General features: G+C 35.7%; 1 protein-coding gene across 4 annotated transcripts; it reads right to left on the bottom strand.

Annotated features, from left to right (window-relative positions):
* Nucleotides 1-17,380: 17,380 nt before the first annotated feature.
* LOC131072937 (uncharacterized) lies at nt 17,381-21,853 on the bottom strand. Of its 4 annotated transcripts, none has more exons than XM_058009240.2 (5): nt 21,773-21,853; nt 20,910-21,413; nt 20,405-20,560; nt 19,568-20,179; nt 17,381-19,241 (listed from the first exon to the last, which is right to left on the bottom strand). In XM_058009240.2, exons 2-5 carry the CDS (start codon nt 21,249-21,251, stop codon nt 18,000-18,002), a joined length of 2,352 nt encoding a protein of 783 aa, XP_057865223.2. In that variant the 5' UTR covers nt 21,252-21,413; nt 21,773-21,853; the 3' UTR covers nt 17,381-17,999. The 4 variants fall into 4 exon arrangements, with proteins under 4 accessions (XP_057865223.2, XP_059073003.1, XP_057865222.2 ...); XM_059217020.1 differs by having other exon boundaries at nt 21,718-21,846; XM_058009239.2 differs by having other exon boundaries at nt 21,681-21,842.
* Between the last annotated feature and the right edge of the window lie 268 nt (nt 21,854-22,121).

Below are 22,121 nucleotides of genomic sequence, written 5' to 3' on the forward strand. Positions count from 1 at the left end.
ATGCTATGTTTGTGGTAGATTTGGACATCTATCTAATCAATGCAGAACTCAAACCGGGCAAGGTTATGGAAAAGCTATTCAAAAGAACAATGTAACCTATTATGCATGTAACAAGATTGGGCATATTGTAAGATTTTTCAAAAGCAATAATGTACCAACAAACAACAGGGGATCTAATGACAAAGGCAAGGAAAAGGTGAATGAAATCAAGCAAGAATTCACTAAACAATGGGTTAAGAAGAGAGATCAGAGAAATGATGAAACTGGCACTGCATCCGACAGAACAGAACAATCCTGTACCGGTAGGATATTCTTCATCTAACTAAGGAATAATCCTTAGGGCTAAGGCAACTAATTGAAGATCATGCATTTTACCATCAGATGGTGGTAAGAAGTCATAATTCTTCTTTATCGGCACATATGTTCAGTATTCACTTAACCAGAGAAGTATTTATGGCGGTTGTAAGTTAGCTTTTTGGTTATAAAGCACTGAAATTTCTCATTTTGATTCACCAAACATTCAAGTATTTGAAGAGCACAGAATTTGAGCATCGACATTCAAGAAGCGAAGCAGCAAATATTTTCAGGGCATCCAAGGTTTTCACTTAAAAGGTATTTATTTTATGACATGGCTTCTTCATCTTCCTCTCTTGAATTCATTACAAACCCTACTATTGTGGAAAATATCAAGCATCCTAGACCAGTCTTTAAGATAATCCCTAAGATAGCTAAGTTGGATGACTCCATTGGTGCATTTTCAAAAATCCTGAAGGGAGTTGCATTTGCTGAAGACCCTAGGGCATACATTCACTGTAACATTGAAGATTTAGGGTCTGAGGATATAAAGAACATGTTCATGAATGTTATCACAGACAAACAAGGTGTAGTCAAACCAGAACACAAGATTGTGGAAGATTTAGGGTTTGTTGACATCCTTCACATGCCTGAATTTTCAGATGAAACTGTCTGTTATGTTCTTAGCAGAGTTCATAGTGAATTTTTATGGCTCGACTCAGTTTTCAAAATCACTAAGGAAGAAATTAGGGTTGTTACTAGTTTACCTTCTACTGGCACTAGGTCGGAGAAGAAAAAGAAAATTCCAAACAAAGAAGTTATGAACCTAAGTGGCGCTACATCAGATAATAGATCACTCAGGGTTAGCGATATAACTGATAACAATGTCAAATATGCAAGTATGGTTATTGGATATAAGGTTGCACATACTAATAGGCTGAATTTTGTTTCTAGTCTATGCATGCATTCATAGTGTTTATGAGATGATAATGAACAATGCAAAAATTGATTTGTAAGAGTGGTTGAAAGATGAACTGATAGAAAATTTGGAAAAGATCAAAGGTGACAAGAAGGGAACTTTCAAATTTGGAAATTTACTTGTATGTCTGATGCTCTATTTCTCAAAGGCGATTCTCGGTATAGGCCACAAAGACTTTGCCTATGATATTTCTATTGGAAAACAGATTAAGGAGACAATTATCGGCATGGGTTGAGATGGTGACAAGCGGGTAAACGAGTATTTTGAAGACTTTCAAGCAAAAATGAAGCAAAGGGAAAGAATCCCTTAGAGCATTGTTGATAAATATGGCAAATAGATATGCTTTGTTATTAAGAGAGATTAAATATGGATGGAGACAGTTAAACCTAGAACTGTCTGGGTAACTAAGATGGGTTATGAAGTGGATTCAAACATTTTGGAATCTTATGCCAAGATACTCTAGATGCTCCACCGAAACCAACAGAAAAGATCTTTGGCACTGTTGAGACTATAGAGAGTGATGTTGCTATTCAGAAGCAAAGGAAGAAAGGAGATAAAATATTGAAAGATGCTTCAAAGTTTGTTGAAGTTGTTAAAAAGAGATTGTTGAAACTTGATCCGATGAGTGGTGTTGCTGCACAAGAAAGAAAATCTTAACATCAACCGGTAGCACATATTTCTCCCGTGGCTACCTCATCCGAATCTGATAATGACAAGGTTGCAAAATTCAAAAGGGTGGAAAGGAAGAAGAGAAAATACTCACCGACACCTACTCCATCACCAAAGAAAACAAGGATTCTAAGAAAGAAACAACAAGCTGTGAGAGAGCCCAACGGTCTGAAGAAGGTTACATAGAAGAAACTGAAACAAAAGGTATCTGATACTCTTTCACCGAAAGAGCTTGTAAATGAAATAACTCAGGATGACAATCTTGGAAATGTTAGTAAGTTCTATGATTCTTTCAAAGATTCTGATAAGGATACCATTGAGGAGAGTATAATTTTGTACTTAGATATATATAAGAAGGTTCTTATTGAAGTTATAGATGTTCTTCCAAATGATTTATATCTGAGACTTGAAGCCAAGAGAATGTCTATTATGGAATTAGATAAGAAATTGAAGGTTGAGGCACTGTTAGCGGTTCATCCTGTTAAATCTAAACAAGAAATTGATGATTTGATATATGAAGCTAACAGAACTATTTTGCAAGTGGTCAATGACAAGTAAGCTTCATGGCCGACAGATTAAAAGAAATAGCAGATGAAACAACACATAAATGGGATATTTTCTTTGTGGAGAAAGAGAAAAGAGAATAAAATGAAAGACAAAAAGTTGATAAATATTTTATTAAGGTATATCAAAAAGCAGTTAAGGGTAAGAGTAAGGTTGGTAGTGTTCCTGATTTCACCATAAAAGATAGCTTACCTCCACCGGCACAGGTCACCCCACCGACAATAGCAGAGGCACTGGCAGAAATGCAAAATTAGCCTGAAGAGAAGTCAGAGGAAGTGAAAGAAGATGATATTGATCCCAAGTCAAACATTCTATTCACAATGAATGTTGACACTCAGGACATCAATATTGTAATGGATAAGGAAATTGCTGAGGAAAAGAAATCTGAATCTATAAATGTTGAAATTGTTGACTCGCCGGTTAAGACTGTTGACACTCAACTGAATGTTGAGATACTGGCAGAAAAAGAACAAGAACAAACAAAATCTGAACCGACAGAGAATAAGAATGAGAATAAGGATGAAAATAAGGAAGAGAAAGTGGTTAAGGAAATGGTAGCTAAAGAAGAGAAGAAACTTAATGTAGAACCTAGCACTTCTCCCAGTACTTCTACTATGGATTTCAGACCAACAAATGTCACTGATGTATTATTGGATTCCATAAAGAAGATAACTGAGTCCAATGCCTTAGCATTTAAGTCTATTGATGACTCTCTACCGATTTTACAGATGATTGCACCAGCATGCAAGGTAGAACACATTGTTGGCTCAATAGGTAAATTGGACACATTGTCCAAATTCATTTCTTTTAACATTCAGCCTTTAGATAAAATAAATGAGGAAACTATTTAGGAAAGAGTAAATAAAGAAAAGGAATAATTCTTTGATAAAACAATAAAGGATTGTAATCAGCAGATTGATTCATTACTATCAACATTGAATTCCACTATTTTGGAATATAAGGAATTGTACAGGGAAGCTTGCAAACCTCATCATTTAACTGAAGATATTGATGATCAAATAAGGAAAACTCAAAAAAAGATTTATGACATTGCAGATAACATGATTGGCTCTTCGGAACTAACATCGTCTTTGGATCAGGAAATTTCTATTCATGAAGAAAAGATTAAAAATCTGGAAAAAGAGAAGGTAAGATTGAAGATGAAAACCTGGGAGTTAAAGAATAAACTTGGTCCAAGATTGGACAAGCTACTAACACACCAGAATGAACTATCCAAGGCAACAATTCAAGGAGTAAGATCACCAGAGCAACAAATGCACTATCTTACTAGGATGATCAGGCAGACTGAAGCAATAATTTTTGGTAGTACAAAGTTCCTACAGGGGCTTAACTTAGTTCTTGCAGATATTTTTCAGATTGTACATAACCGACTTCAAGGTTCTAAGTAATTTTTGAATTTTTGATACTTTTGACATCCTTTGTCATTGATGTCAAAGGGGGAGTGGTATAATGAGAAAAATATATAGAGTAAGGCATGGCAAAAAGTGAATAGAAGGAGATCATTTGCTCAGGGGAAGCACTTTTTCAGTTTTCGGATTTCAAGTTTTGATTTTTCTCATGAGTGTTGTCATCAATGCCAAAGGGGAAGATTGTTGGCATTATACACTTAGATGAGAATGGTAGATGTTGTCATTGATGGCAACAAAGTGGCAACAAGGTTCTACAAGTTCAACCGGCAATAGACTTTGCATACCGACACTGACAGATACAACAAGGTTTATTCACACCGGCATCTAGTTTGGACCGACAGCAGATCATACCAGCATCCAAAGCCGACTTGGCAATAATATTGTTTATGTAATGTAAATTATAATTGTATGGCCGACATGATGTATTGTAAAGACTCATATATGTATGAGATCTTGTAGGTCATTTGGTTAGGAGAAGTAGGTAATGAAATGTGTGTATGTAATTGGTATATGTGATAAGATAGGGATATGATACCGAATAATTGTATATGCACTTTGATGTGTTTATCTTGAGAGCGAATAAGAAGCAGAGCAGAGTGAAGACTATTCTGTGTAAGCAGAATCATTTACTAGTAAGGTTTTTGGCATAGGTATCAGATAGCTTTAATCGGTACTGAATCCAACATTGCAGATGCTATTTTGAAGCAGTACATTGTTATTGGATTTAACCATCCAATTGTGTAGTCAGTGGAACTCCAATTTTGTTGAGCAGTGATCTCTAGGTAGTTGGCCTTCCTACATGTGCAGGCCCCTATTGTACTAAGTAATATTTATTCATATTGGCCAATGAGTAAATATTGTGGGTCACAAATCCCACCGAGGTTTTTCCCTTATCGAGTTTCCTCACTAAAATAACTGGGTTATGGTGTGCATTGATATTGATTCTTTTGTTTATATTTACTACATTATTATTTGTTTACTGGTAGATTAATTTTAGTTACAGAATTGCAAATAAGTTTAAATATTTCATCTACCGGTCAGACACTAATTCACCCTCCCCCCTCTCAGTGTCTTTGGGATTAACCAAGTATCTAACAGGATGGGACCTTACACCTGTGTATTGACTACCGTGCACTTAATAAGAAAACCATTAAGAATCAGTACCCCATTCCATGCATAGATGAGTTGTTGGATGAGCTTCATGGCTCATTTTATTTTTTGAAGATTGATCTTCGATCAGGGTATCACCAGATTAAGGTGCAGGAGTCTAATATTCACAAAATAGCCTTCAGCTATCATTATGGTCATTATGAGTTCTTAGTGATGCCTTTTGGTCTCACTAATGCCCCTGCTACATTTCAATCATTTATGAACCACATATTTAATAAGCATTTGTGTAAGTTTGTATTGGTATTCTTTGATGATATATTGATTTACAGCAGATCATGGGAGGGACATTTGAGGCACTTAGATGAGGTGTTGAGCATTATGGAATTTTAGTCCTTGTATGCTAAGATGTCCAAATGTGAATTTGGGCTCACTAAGATTTTATATTTGGGTCATGTGATTGGAGTTGATAGAGTCAAAGTCCATAAGGAAAAGATCCAAGCTATTATTGATTGGCGACCTCCCAGGAATATTTCAAAGTTGTGTGATTTCCTTGGTTTATGTGCTTATTACAGGAGGTTTGTAAGGGGTTACTCTCATCTTGCAGCACCTTTGACAGATCTCACCTGGAAAGGGGCTTTCAGATGGACTCAGGAAGCATAGGAGGTATTTGATAGACTTAAATAGGTGATGAGAACTTGTCCTATGTTGGCACTTATTGAATTTACTCAACCTTTTGTGCTTGAATGTGATGCTTCAGGAGAGAGTGTGGATGTTGTACTTATGCAAAATCATCATCCTATTGTGTATGAGAGTAGAAAACCGAAAGACAGTGAGAAATTATATTCCACCTATGATAAGGAAATGTTGGCTATTATGCATGCTCTCACAAAATTCAGACAGTACTTAGTGGGGAGGAAATTCATTGTTAAAACTGATCATAACAACCTTAAGTACTTTCTAGATCAAAAAGATCTTAATGAAAGGCAACAAAAATAAGTCAGTAAGATCCAAGCATATGATTTTGACATTGAATGTGTCAAGGGGAAAAATAATGTAGTTGCTGATGCATTATCTAGAAAGCCATTCATTGCTTCCCTTTGTTCATTGAGTGAGATTTCAGCTGATTGGAAATCTCAACTTTTAGTAGAGTATTCCAAAAATCAGCATGCATGTGAAATTATGGATGGGATTGTCCAGGATGATAGGTATGCAATTGTAGATGATGTGATTTACTGCAAGGGAAGAATTTATTTAGTTTTGGAATCCAAACTGAAAAATCAGATTTTTCATGCTTTTCATGACACTTCTGTAGCAGGACATCAAGGGTATGGTAAGACTTATAGGTAGATTAGAGAGAGGTTCTCTTGGAAAGGCCTCAAAGATGACATTTTACAACATTTAAGGGAATGTATTACTTGCCAACAAAATAAAACTAAAAATGCACACCCTGCTGGTCTGTTGCAACCATTACCCATTCTAGAGCAAAAATGGACTGGAATTTCAATGGATTTCATCATGGGTCTTCCTAAGGTGCAAGGGAAAGATTGCATATATATAGTAGTGGACAGATTGACAAAATATGCTCATTTATTTCCCATAGTAGCAACTTATACAACTTCACAGGTTGTTGATCTATTTTTTAGAGAAGTATTTAGGTTCCATGGTCTTCCAAAGACCATTGTTAGTGACCGAGATAGTCGGTTCATGAGTTCTTATTGGCAGGAGTTGTTTAGATTTATTAGGACCGAGTTGACACCTAGTACCAGCTATCACCCTCAAACCGATGGTCAAATTGAGATTGTGAACAAATGGCTTGAGGGATATTTATGCAACTATGTGTCAGGACAGCAATGTTCATGGGTTCCTTGGTTATATTTGGGAGAGTTTTGCTACAACAAGACACATCATATGTCTATTGATATGACTCATTTACGTGCACTATATGGTTACGATGCCATGACATTTATGGATTTGGCACTTAGGGATAGTAGAGCACCATTGGCATAGGATTGGATTCAAGAGAGCCAAGACATACTTAAGGCACTTAAGGAGAAGATCCAGCGAGCCCACAATCAACTAGAGTTATATTCTAATCGCCATAGGATTGAGAGATCATTTGAGGTTGGAGACTTGGTGTTCTTGTGCCTCCAACCTTACCGACAGAGTTCTATGAAGATGAATGGGGTAGAGAAGCTCAAGCCTTGATTATATGGTTTGTACCGTGTTTTGAGGAAAGTTGGGGAAGTGGCGTATGAGATTGAGCTCCCACCAGAGAGCAGGATTCATTACGTCTTTCATGTATCTTGCCTCAAGAAGGCAATTGGACAACACACAATGACTTCTTCGGTGTTACCTCCATTGGATGAGGAAGGTAAACTAGTTATGGTTCCAGTTGAGATCCTGGATAGGCATGAGAGGACATTGAGGAATCGAGTTGTCAGAGAGTACTTGATTAGGTGGGAGGATTTACCCATAGAGGATGCCACTTGGGAAGGAGAAGCTATTCTTCAGCATCCAACTCTTCAGTTGCTTGAGGACAAGCAATCTCGGGAAGGGAGGACTGTAATGTCCCCACTTCTCTAGGTGGATCCAGATGCTTAGTTTCACCTGTAATCCATCTCCACAAGTGGAATTCTATGTTGGGAGATGATTGGTTAGCCAAAGAGGACATTTACTTAGACATAATTGCTTTGGTGAGACATTTATAATAAAACTTTATAATTTTAAGTTATAAAGTTACTTTTTCTAAAATTAGAAAAAGTTAATAAAGTAACTTATAAGTTACGATTTAATAATACATGACCCTTTTGACTTTTCCCATGGCACGACCCCCTAGGTGAAAAAGTAAATTTTTAAAAGGTGGTCAATGTTAATGTATTAAAGACCCTTGAGCATATTGAACTTATGAGGAGAGGGAAGATTCCATTGGAATCTTAATTTGATGCCATTAGGGGTTTGATTTGGGAGAGGATGGCATAAGTGTGGTTTGGGTTCATTTTTGGGCATTCTTGTATGTTTGATTTTATTGATTTTTCTCTGCAACATTCTGCCATAGTAGACTTAGCAGCTTGGAGGCCCAAATTGAGGACGAAAACCCTTGGTTCGAGCAAGTTGGACGATACCCCAACCAATTATTTCACTTCAGCACTCAAAAGGAATTGTTTCAGACCAAATAGAGGGTCAAATTATTCAGAATTTTGGATCAGAATTGCAAACTTGATAGCAAAGGACAAATATGAGCATTTGGATCAGATATTGCAACAAGAAATAAGCTACAAATACCAGCCATACCATTCTCTTGCTTGGGAATCCATTAATAAATAAAATTAAAGGGTTTTGGAACCACTATTGGTGTGTGAATTCATTGTTGGGATATTAATAAATGATCACAATTGGTTGGTGTGAATAAAATATCAAAATTGGGCAGCACCAGCAATTCTTTGAGGAAAAGAGACATAATTTGGGAATCTTGCCTGGCAAGAATTTGGAATTCCAACTAGGTCTGAATAATTTTTTAATATTAGTTTTTGGTAATTATCCTAGAGTTAAATAAAGTCATTTGCATCCATTAGTAGTAGCTGAAGGTGTTGGTTCAATCAATGCTTCATTCCAGGCTCAAATTCCACCCTCAAACCCCAGCAGTGGACTCCTGGTAAGCCTTGAACAGCTTAATTCTATCAAGAATCCTCTTTATTGTTTATTTGTACTTGGTGCAATTAATAATCAGAATTCTAGAAATTATTATCATTTCTATATTTATTGTATTACTTTTATTATTTTCCATGTATTGTCAAAAATCCAAAAAAACTACAAAAAAATTGAAAATATAATAAACTTCCAAAAACTCTTTTCACTGGTCAAAGAATTTGAATTTGTAAACAATCAACAATTTGGATAAGAATTCTAGTCAGGGATCTTTCATACATGTACATATATAGATATTTATTTTTATTCATATACATAAACATATATACATATTAACAGTGTAGCATCATAAATTGTAACTGGTATAATTTACAGCTCATGTTTGTGCTCCTACTTTAGCGTGTCCCATTTTTATTCCCCCTAGGCCTATTTTGGCCCAATTTTACTCCAACCTTGATGTCACATGTTGACACTATTACATGGGCCCCCATCTTGAGGTTGCCTATTCTTGATTTCCCATTTGATGGTCTTGTTTTTGGAGGACCAAGGTGCCCCAAAATGCCCTGACCCCCCTTAAAGTGCACACAATTTGAATGTGGATAAGAACTCCCCCTCCCTAATGCAATTTTCATCCATGTGGCTACACTTGACCGTTTGAGATTGACCTAATTGGTAATTTACCTAAGAAACCTTATATAAAGACATTCTATCAATTGATTTTGACATCACTCATATACTCTATCATTTGTGCATCTATCAAGCATTCATCATCAAGAATTTTCAGATATTTAAGGCAATATTTCATCCTTCAAGCATTATGGAGCAAAGTTACATCAATCTTCATGCAAGCATATGTGTTTGATTAGGTTTTTCATGTTCAGGTGTTTCACATGCCATTACATACAACAGTTGTAATTACATCCAAAGAGCATTGCTTCATCAATCCTACCATCAACAATTGCAGATCTGAGGTATATCTCCTAGCATTTACTTGAGTATTTACATTATTCAATTCAAGTTTAATTCCTAAGCTAAGGTTTAACCTAAGGCAAAATCCTATCCACAATACTTTCTTCTCTCTTTCTATGTTTAGGGAATTGGCTCATGAGTTGTACTTGGGAATTCTGACGAAGTTTACCACGATGAATAGGTTCGTCTTTCAATGGAGTGAAAGTTGAAGGACCAAGGTGAATTTGTACTACCTGGTCCCGAAAAATTAGGCCAAACTTTTGGGAAGAGGTTATGAATCTCTTCTTTTGCCCAAATCCCAGTCCGTGGCTCTGTGGGACATCTATAATAGTCTATTTTTATTATCTCTCTTCAATTATCCCTTGTTTTACCCTAATTTCACAATTCACATCTAATCTTCAACTAGAAAGAAGGGGCAAACTAAAATCTAGTGAATCTAATCAAAATTTGAGTCCTTTTTCCCATTTAGATTGTGGCCAAATCTATTGGATTCACTCCTCTTTCAATGTAGTGGTCCCTATGGTAAAATTAGAGGTCTTACTATCTTAATTGGTGAAAACCTAGTTTTACCACCATTACAAACACATATATGTACGTATGTATGTATTGATGAATCCAAAGTAGTACTATAAACTTCAATTAAATATATAGAGTACTTAAAAGAATGATGAAATAGACTCGTTACAAACAACCAAAACATAATACTTAGTCTAGACAACTTCTAATCAACATAGGTTCCATCGATATTACATGCAAAGTGACACAAAGGTACCACAAAATAACAAACTCGGCCACATACCTATGGCAACATGAACCTATGTGATGATGTGTGTGATAGAACTCAGATGGAGTTACTAGATTGTTTTCCTTGTTTATAGCCCTAATCTCAAGTGATTATCTTCCTCTCTATCCTATAGGGCATGGTGGATCATCTTGCATCCAACTTAGCAACCATAAGAGTAGTTAGCCCATTACATATACATCATAAACATTTAGACAGAATGTGATAATCATATATCAATAAGCATTAATGAAAAACATTAAATTCATATATGCTCATTTCAAAACATCTATCTAATGTAAATTCAATCTCATGTGCATATTTACTGCACATTAACATAAAAGTTAAAAGTATTGGTAATGTCATAAAACGAGGTGTAACATAGAGGGTTAGACAGTTTTTGCCAATGGCATGTAGGCCTCAGGGCCAACAACATGCATGTAATGGATACCATATTTCACACTTAGTCATCCAATGGATTGAATGAAAATGGAGTTTAAAGATGAATAGGTAATTAAGAGTTGGTCTAACCCCATAATGAAATTTTGAGCATATTGTAAACCTTATTGTAGTAAGTGATACTGTGTGCAGGAAAAGTGGTGTGATGAAACAAAAAATATGATTTTAGGACTAGTCCACACACCAATGGGACTCTCGGTGCAAGTTATGGAGCTATATTGAATAACTCAACTTCCCAAGGGATGTTCCATTGTTCTCTATCTCACAAGACCCCTCAAGCCAATGCCTTTGCTCTCAGATCACTGAGCAAAGTGACTTAGGGATGCCAATCATGAGAATGAGGGGTGTTTAATCAATCTAACATGAATGCAATCCTAAATATGCATGATATTAACAAACATGAATTAAACTAGCATGTATATGATGATAAGATGAAAGGATTGGTAAAAGAATTATCCTAACATGATACACTAGCTTAATATGATTATTTATGATAATAGAAATGCTTCTAAAATGTTTATTAGATTATTTCTATTCAAAGAGAGACTAAATGCTTGATAAAATGACTAGATATGCTTAGTAAAATGCCTATAAATGTGATGCTAAAGACTTGGATACGAGAATGGAGGAATGATGGCTCTATTTATAGGAAAAAAAGGGCAATGGATGGTCAAGAAAGGATAATCTTATCAAGGGCGAGGATTGAAAGTTATCAATCCATGCACTCAATTCTCACCAAGGGCGAGGTGACAATTGTCAACATAAGAATGCTTGAGAGGGGATATAAGAAGCATTAAATGCTTGAGAAGACCTCATGGTTACCTTAGGAGGTAAGGGTTAAGGTTAGGTTAAGGTTATCCATTGGACAAAGCTTTTACCCAAAGGATAAACTCTTGTACAAAGGTTAAAGGAATAACCATGGTCAAAGCAATGAATGCTTGATGAGACCCCTAAGTTAGATATGGGTTGAGTTAGAGAGAAAGTCTCTAATCATGCATGAGGGTTGAGTTAACCATTAATGGTTTGGAAGACTTTCAAGGTTAACTTGTTGAAGACATAAAGCCTTTAATGGTTTTCAAAGACTTTGAGGGTTTGAGAAGTGACTTCCCTTTGTTTACGGATGTGACAATATTTAGTAGATGGGTTAGGCTAATTTAGAAGTGATTAGAAGAATCTAGAAGAGGTTTTAGAGAGGCAAGTGGGAAATGTAGGAGAATGCAAGTGGATGTAGGGTAATTTTAATTAAAATAAATTGCTTCATTTCAACAAAAATAGATGCAACTTGCATAAATACAAGTGGGGGATTTAAATAAATAAATTAGATTTATTTATTTGAGGTGAACAATTTAATTAAATGTAAATTTAATTAAAAAGAGTAGAAAGGGGATTTAATTAAATAAATTGAATAACTTATTTAATCAAATAGATGAATGTGAATGATTTAATTAAATAGAGGAATGAGAATAAAATGAATATTAAATATTCACTTAGGAAAGTGGTCATTTTTATACGTCTACAGATACAACTCAATTCAATAGTGTTAGGGACCTCCTTGGGTGAATGGTCTTTAGGTAATTACCTTGAACATTGAAGGTCGATATCATTGACATCTCTCACTCCACAAGCCATATAATCCACTTGGATAGGGTGGATAAGGAGTTATATTCAATTGGTTGGGATCACATTACACCCTCTTTTTAACTAGGGGCAAGATTTTTCTATAGGGAGGAGACTTGTCTTTAGGTGAACAAAAAAGATATGATTTTATTTAATAAAGATATTTAACCTTCCTTGATTTTATTGTCATATTCAAATTTGTATTGTATAGATGAAATATTAGTTATACATGACTATATGGAATCTTAAATTGCTAGTTAGATGTTGGAATTTTATCACATGGTTAATCCTTAGTTGTTTAGATTTACCTTTTGGTTACTATGAGTTGAACGTCCTTGTATTAAAAAAAAAGTATTAATTCAGGTCATTTTGGGGTTGTAACATCTTTCAAGTCTTTAGACAAGTCAATCTCACACAAGCACATTTAGGTGGATGGTCCTAATAAAATCTACGAGGTTTAACACAAATGACTTTCCTAGGGAAGCATTAATTATATGTAGAAAGTTGTAGCATAGAGGGGTAAACCCGAAATCTCAAGCAAATCAACACAAAGTGTCTTCTCATCCAAGAAGGCAAAATCTCACATGTAGGGCTAAAAGGTCAACAACAACATAGGGACATGTATTAGGGGTCATGCTTAAGGAAACATTGCTAGCCTTAGCCAAAAAAAAAAAAAACCTTTGATGAGGTTATTGACAATGTCAAGTTCAACCTATGTGACACCCCATGCTTGTTGACCCATTCCTACAACTTGCTTTCAAGGGGAGATCTTCCAAGAAAATACCATATCAAAATGAGATGCTCTAGCCATTTATAAGTATTGTCAAATTCAAGGATGGCTAAAACCACATCTGTTGGGGATTTAGCATTTGTATCTCATGAAAAACTTTTAGAATGAACTTTTGAGGTCACTTGTTTGGAGTAGTCATTATGCAGAGCTGTCAAACTATTAACACTAACATGAATAGTTGGGTTGAAGCCGTTTGAGGCCATAAAAATGACTAGGCTAAAAAAACTAAAATAAATGAGGAAGGCTATAGGGTTTCCTATGTCATGGGTGGTATGAAACAAGGAAAATCAAAGACGAGAGAAAAGCCATAAACATTCACAGAGCCACATTACTTCTTTAATATTCCTATGATACTTTTTATCAATTGATTTTGGAAAACACTTAACAAAATAATGAAAGGACATACACCTAACACTATTTTAATATTTTAAATATAAAATTAAAAATATTTTTATGTACACTTACCCTCTTAATGTTATCAATTTTTTTGAATGCCTTAAAATGACATAACTAAAATATTAGATATTAATTACAATTTCTTACGTCTTATTCTCAAAACAATAAACAACTATATTTCGCCACAAATTTCAAACTCTCAATTTCTCATTTCAATATCCACACATGTCTAATTACAATATCAGTTGATCATACAACTCTTATCCTTACACTCCTCTACACTTCGAAGACCACTTTTTATAATGACATTGTTGAAGTTACACCCAACTGTCATATATTTTATATCTTTCACCAATCAAAGTCAGTTTTTAGATGGTCCTTGTTCTAGTTTAACACCCTGCATTTCTTCTTTTGTGGCAGAGGGTCTGAAGAAAAAAAAAAGAGACTCATGATGTAGCCATTGAAATTTCAAGCCTTCAACGTGATATACTTGTGCGAGAGATGACGTAGACAAAGGAACGAAGGGTAGGCAATTTCTAAATTAGTTTAAGCGGATTCTATTGAGAGATCTGTTTTCAACAAGGTGCAATGGATGGATTGTACGATGAGCTTTACAACGGCTTCAATGCCTCCAGCTGTAAACTCCATCTCTTTTTTCCACCCACGAGTTTTTTTTTGTCCTCAAGATTACAATCAGATAGAGTGAAGAAATGACGTGTGACTCATGTGTGAACTCCACAAACAGTTTTTGTTGACTAAATGGAGAAATTAAGCACTTCCTTTAATGTCAATATATCCACCCCATGTTATCTTTCATATCTGAAGTGCAATAAGATTGTAACTTCAGTTTTGGGGCTTTTAGATGCGCATGCAATGCAGTGGGAAAAAATATGGGAATCAATTAATTTTTAATTGAGAGCATTAATTAAAACCCTAACTGAGAAAAAGTAATTAGGTTTTGGTTTGCTGGTATTGATATAAACAACGTGTACTTTACTCAACTAGATAGCTGCCTTGAAGTTTAGAAAAAGCTTACCCTAGATGACATTAAAATGCAATTTTTTATATTGGCAAATACTTTCTGAACTTTTACTTGGTCTTGCTAACATCAATTGCGTCATGAAGTTAATGTGCAACCTCAAACAAAGATATTGCTACTGTTTATACCATGGTTATTCTGGTCTTCACACTGTGATGTGATTGGATATCAATGTGATTAACCATGGATTGGGTTTGTGCCTGATGGGCAATTTAAAAAGTGGAAAGAATTTTAATTAGAAATATGATGTTTCTATAGTTCAATGATTCGGGATAAAATTGGGTTTGTGCTGGAAAGAATTAGAATTAGAAATATGATGTTTTTATAGTTTGTTCAGTTATTCTGGATAAAATTGTGTTGAGGTATTTTTGTATGGACATTTCTAATCATACCACATGGTCTGTCATCAAGATAAGAATTTTAATTGTAATCTAAAGGTGATTTATTATTTGGTCAACCACAAATCAGACTATTTAAGCTCTTCCCATTTGTGGTTCTCCTGGAAAAGGAAAACTGCCTGATATTCTTTTATTAAAAAATCATCACTTTCTAACTTCCACACTGTGGGCCAACGTGATTGATCAATCTACTTTTTTTCCAATGGCCCACATCAGTATCATTAAGATCCCCAGCCTCCAGGTACCGATTCCTGGATATGAATGCTAGATTTAGCTTTAGGTTTCTAGGTAGTGCAGGTTAGGATTTTGTTGTTTTACAGTTTTTACTTCAATATTGAAGTCTTCAATGTTCTTGTTGGATCACTTTACTTGGAAAGCTATGGTGCAATATTTGGACTATGTACTTTTCCCATCGGTTATTCTTGGCCACTAATAACTATATTACAACTTGGTTGCTCATGTACTGCTGACTATCAATGAAAGAGAGCTCAAGAACATAATGTTCAGTACAGAGAGAATGGATTGGTGAAAACTCAAGCTTACATGATTAGAAAAAATAAACATTTCACAGGTAGATTAGTGAAAGGGAGAAGAAAAGAGCAGGACTTATCAGTTTATTATTCAAGAGCTAATTAAAATTCTGATGGAATAATTTCCAATACCATTAGAAGTGGTTTTCTGCAGATTTATTTTAAACCCTTTTGCAAGACTTCAAGCTTAGCCCCATGAAGCAATGAAGCGTGATGTTAATCAGTAAAATGCAGTTAGTGCAATAATTAAGCCTTCAGTTGATAACCCCTTTGCAGGGCAATGGCTTGTGCGAGTGATCTAAACAAATCTGACTGATTTTAACACCAGACTTTATCAATATGCTGTTGTGTATTCTGATTTGATTTTGGAACTTAAACTATACTTGGCAATTCAAGAATATAGCAGCTGTTTTCTAGGATTCAATTTCAATGGAATAGCACAGAATCCCTTGGGATTTGATACTGAAGTTTATAGCTTCCACAATGTTTGCAGTTAATTTCCATGGGCTGCAACATAGATTTTTAATCTGGCTAATCTTTGCTATAGTGACTATTAGCATGTTGATAGCTTTTTAATGGGCTTATTTGCCACAAGTTTATGTCATTTTGATTTTGATCTATTCACCGAGCCTATTGCTTTATTAAGAATTGTTTGTTACAGAATCAAGTTGTATTCTGCGCATCATTTGGTCCATTCTCCAACAAAATAGAGAGTTTTTTATTTAATTAGATTTTCAACTTCTAGGTGTAACTAAATACAAATATAGACACAAAATATATTGTCTCGCCATAAGTGTAGATTTGTTGTAGGATTTCTATACCCCAAATATTTATAAATAGCTTTTATTATGTAAAAGAAATTGTCAAACATCCCATTACCATGATGTGAAGTTTATAAAAGATTTTATTAGGATTCTATGCATATCAAGGGAGAATTCACCAGGATTGGTAAAAATAAACACAAGCCTCTTCTTAAACCATCCCTTGGTTGCATGTTTCAAAGCATGTTTGGATGTGAGGTTTAAGAGCAAAAGAAAGGCTGCGTACTGCATTCACATTAATTGATTGCTGTCGTATACTACTAGACGGGTTCAGCTAGTCCAATGCATTCTATCTAGCTTAAACATGCCTGGTGACAAGCGAAAGTTATCAATTGAAAAAGATGAACATTGTGATCATTTTACGAACAGTGCTACTTCTGGGTTGTTCTGTTGCTACGAATACTCAGTCTGGAGAAAATGTCCAGCCATGAACAAGTGCCATTTATTTTAAGAACAGCTGTAATTGAGGAAGGCTGTTCTTGTAACGGTTAACATATCCATGGGAAGCCTGAGATAATGAAGTTACTGTTTGAGCTATGAAAGTGTGTGGAGGTAGGTCTGATATATCCCTCTTCTCAGATATTTTTGCTGTTTATAGGTTATTCTTTATTTTGTTATTTAAAATTCCTGCTTTGGTAATGCAAATAAGTCAAAAGAACTTTAAAATTCCTGCTTTAGTAATGCAAATAAGTCAAAAAAACTAGTGCAATAAATTGAATCCCCAGTATTGCTTCACAAGCTGGATCAACGGCCAGCTTGTAAGGAAGCTTTTGTAGTACAATTTAGAGGATTTTGCCAAGTTAATGTTAAAGATGACTTGCTTGTGATTCATGCAATTGCAGAGAAAAGAAACACTTTCACAAAAGCTCTAAACCGAACACAGTATCCATAGAAAAAGTTATCTTGCTATTACAGTCATCACTCAAATGCCATGGCTTTACAAGCATTGTTGGCTTGGCCAAACAAGCATTGTTGCCTTGGCTTTACAAGCATTGTCATGGGAGGCTGTACAAATCTCAATTTCAGAGAACATGTCAGCATATTATTTTAGAATGTAAAACTCTGTACAGGAGAACTTTCCCTTACAAATGGAGCAATCATCTTTTTTGAGATTGGCAGGACAGGTTTGAGAGTACAAATATTTTGCAAAACTGTCATTGACTTCAAAACCAACGTCCAATTTGTACTGCCTGGATGTTCACCATATGCTGAGTCTGATATATGCTCGTAAACATAAAACCTTGTAATGGTCATGGTAAGTTAAATCCAGAAACTACCCAAGTTGCTTCCCTGTTTCCTTTTCAGAAGCAACTGCTAAAAAGATGATTGTTCTTTCTAATTTCAAAATTTTGAGACACACTAAAATAGAACAAAATCTATAACATGTACATATATAATATTTTGTCAAGGTTAACTAAAATATCAAATCAAAATGTCAAACATCCTTCTATGAATGTACCATCAATGGTATGTATATAGTGGGAAGCCATGTCAAAAGTAGAAAGTTGTTACTCAGCTGTATAATGAAACTCAATTTGCAGGCGCTTATGCAATGGGATCTTTCCCAACAAACCCTTTTCCAAATCTACTTGCAGTTGTCTGAGTGGTAAAGCTGCCAAAAACCCGTTAATAAAGGCTTTGCAAGATTCTTTTCCTTTACAAATCAGCTTATTCTCATTCTCTATATTATTCAATACCTCAAGTTCCCTTGTGTCTCTAGCTTGAGTTATTGAATTGTCTTGATGCTGTTGATTTGTACTGCCTGCTGATGGAGATTTTGAACCTTCTGCCTTTGAAGTTTTCAAGTCCTTTGCTGTTAAAGATGTCTGATCCTCTTCTGTGGCAGATTTCAATTCCATAACTGCCGTAGGTTTTAAATCTTTTGGAACAATAGATTTTGAATCTTTTGGCATTGAAAGTTTCAAATTCTTTGCAGTCGAGGATTTCCCATTACCTTCTGCTACTACTATGGATTTTGAATCTTTCAACAATGCATTTTTTGAGTCTTTTGCAGTAGTAGACGTTGAAACTGTGCTACTTTCTTCTCCTTTCTGTTGGTCTTTTGCTGGCAGCTGATAAATTGCTGTCTCCTTATCAAATTTTAAAATATAGGCTTGGTTACACCCTTCAAATAATCTTTCCCCAAGTGTATCAATTATGTAGAAAGAATCCTTCTCTACCTTGAGAACAAAAAAGTGGTCATTCCAACTAACTATGTATATATGCTGCTTCTCATCTTCAGCTTTCACATTACTAGCATTAGTGATTTCATCCCAAATGTCATCAAAGGACATACACCCTTGCAAGAAGTCAAAAGAATCTTGGAGACCTTCAGGCCTGAAGAAGCCAACAAAGGACTTTTCTGGAATAACAGAAAGGCTGCGTACCTTAGCTTGCAATATTGTGTCCAAATCAAAATGTCTGTCAGGAAACCTCTCCTTGTAATCCTCCACATCACAAAGCTTCCTCCATTCCTGCGATCCTTCTCTGATCAACATGTCAAATTGTGATTTGACTGGCATAGAATTTGGGTTCCTATGCAACCAATGAGCAAGGACAGCTACCAAAGCAGTGCAAGCACTCTCCCCTGCTGCTCGTTCATTACGCTGATCAATCGAGCCAAAAAATACCTGTGTTGACAGCTTCATTTGTCCATCTCTACTGACCAGCTCTTTCCATTCCCAACTGCCTATGGTGAATTGGTCATCTCCAAAGGCAGAAAAGTTTGATTTTGCTTCATTTTCACTATCCTGCAAAAAGTGACCCAAATTGAGAATTAGTTGATGTTTAAAACTTTGATCTTAGTTGTCCCTACTAGAGATCTAAAGGAATTGGAAAATATGGAATTCTAAAGCAGCAGAGATTGCATTCATTGTGAGGCTGCATGATCATAAAAAGCCAAAACAAAAGAACCAATTAGAAAATAGGATCTGTTACTATTTGGTATGAAAATTCTGTGCTCTAGGCCATCCCACAAAAGAGCCTTTAAGCACAATACCCTCTCCTTTAAATCATGAACTTATCAGTTTCCCTCTTTGTACCTTTGAGACTGCTTAATAAAAAAAAGATTTCAAACCTGATATAAAGCGCCATAGGGAGGACTTTGCTGTCTACGAAAAAGATCAATATCATCTCCACCTTCCTCTCTACATGCTTTATTCAGCAGTGGTTCTCCTTTTGCTCTTGGTGATTTAAAACCAAACTTCCTAGCTTTCCAAGAAAGAAGGCTGCGCTTCAAAACTGGTGGAGTAGCAGGATCTGAATCTGAGGAAGATGTCTCTTCAGTGAGTTTAGGAAGAACGAGTTCATTCTCCCCAAGGTGATCTTCCTTGCAATCTAGACACACAGCTGCAGCCAAAAGATTGACTGCGGCAAGAGTATCATAACTAAAGGTCCCGTAAAAGGTTGAAACGCTTCCTTCCTCAACTACAACATCTTCACAATCATCAATTAAATCCGAGTCATATAATTCAGGACTTTCACATTCTTCACTACTGAGTGGTGACCGTTTGGAAAAATTACTCCCATCCTCATCTGAAGAATCCTTCTCCGATCTCTTTGTAGGTTCTTCGATAAAATCTGCATCTGCGATACAAGGCCCTTTTATGCATGACAAAGGAATCAAAAGCCGCTGAACGGGGTCAAATGCTATCTCCGTTGTTTGAAGTTCCTCAAAATCTAGAGTGAGCTGCATATAACAGGAAATGAAAATTGAAAGCCTGATGAGGAAACAAATTTCACATGCACTAGAATCTCTATAGTGGCTTAATCTACAACATTTCTCTAAAATATCATTAAGGAAAATAAATGATGCCATCTGAATAGGCATAAATTATAAAAATTTGAAGCAAATAGTCAGAAACATACAACAAACAAAATTGCATGGATTGGTATAAAATGAAGACAAACTTACCACAAGCGCTGCTTCTTTTGTGACACCTCCAATGCAACAAGATATGGGAATCTTGGTGGTCTCCTTCGTGCTTTTCAATGGTGAAGCAAAATCTCCAAGGTTCAGCAAAGCTGTTCCAACAACAGATTGTCTGGTTTTTGATTCCTCTAAAACATCCTGTGAATTTTGGTTCAGAATAACATTTGCCTCAGTTTTTTAACAAGATTACTTATATCAATAGGGCCCATGCCATGAAAAAGATGTTTAATTTTTTCTCGTGAATCACATGCATACCAATTCATCTACATTAATATTGAAATTTGGTTCAATAATCAATATCAATGCCCAATCAAAACAGATCCTGACGCCTAAACAATGACAATTGATTTCTTCTTTTGAATATATACATGCATGAACACTATCACATTCCACTCAAAAAGTAAAATAAAAAAGCTAGATCTGTAGCTAGACATGCACCGAACAAAAAGAATTGATGATCATCAAAACTTGTTAAAATGGAACTTACAGTGATGATCTGAATTCGAACATCCCACCTATTGAAGGCATTGTCCTTAAGCAGAGTAAGGACACAAACATGGCCAAAAATCTCATCCCATTCCACAATTCCATTATCTCCAATACCATGAAAACTTGTGCAGTTCTTCTGTATACTTCTAAACCTATAACCCAATTTCCTCCTTGGACCTTCCCATTTAATAAGGGCCATCAATTTGGAACTCTCCTTCAACCCGCCATTCTCATCTTCACCACCACCAAGAGCTTCCAGGCTATGCAGAACCAAGTTAAGCTGATACTTCTTGGTAACCAGAAGAGGCCAAGGTCTCCACCTGATCATCTTAGCCACCATAATTACCCTCTATGTTATGATTTTTGTTGGGGCACCAGATATAACCAGCGGTGGAGATGAAATTAAGCGCCAATTATGGTATCTTCATCTCATCTTCTTGGAAACCATAAACCTACTGTATTGTGACTCATCTTATAAGTTATCCTCTCGTCCCCAGGCACTCTGCACAGAGAAAAATGGATTTAAAGGAGAATTCCGGAGGAGAAAAATTAAGTTAAACTCCTGGAAAACGATGATCTACATCTGCATGTGGGTAGTGACAAATTCCATTGCATGAATTGCCCAAGTCCTTAAAATCCTCTAAAAATCTCTACTTTTTCATCATCATCCACATCCACCATAGATACTCTCTACTCAATCCAATTCCGCATGTAACAAACTGAATTTTTTATATTAAAACAAAAACCTCTACAGCCAAACACAACCTACCCAGAATCAAATTAATAAAAATTGAGCACACCCCAACCTGCATTACAGATTTAACTCCATCAAATCCACCTTAAAACAGCCAGAGCACTTACTTCCAGCGAAGTCAACTCCCGCTAACTACAGTTACAAAACATTCTACTCCGCGTTTTTTAGATTTAGGATATCATAAAACCGGATACGTTGATATATTGCGTTACTTTAGCTTGCTAATATAACGACTACGGCGTACTTTTCGGGGGGACCAGCAAAATCGACGGGTTGAGTGAGCTGAAAGAGACACGTGGACGGATGAGATTTCAGGGCCGGCATAATTATGGATATTTTTGGCGGAATCGGGTATTTATGTGCGTTTTGTCGCTTTGCGGACAGGCTGGCCGTGAGCTTGCAAAACAATGTTAAGAAAATACGAATTTATTATTATTTATTAATTGATTTGGAGGG

The sequence above is a fragment of the Cryptomeria japonica genome, chromosome 3 (genome assembly GCF_030272615.1).
Source record: "Cryptomeria japonica chromosome 3, Sugi_1.0, whole genome shotgun sequence".
In the NCBI taxonomy this organism is placed as follows: domain Eukaryota; kingdom Viridiplantae; phylum Streptophyta; class Pinopsida; order Cupressales; family Cupressaceae; genus Cryptomeria; species Cryptomeria japonica.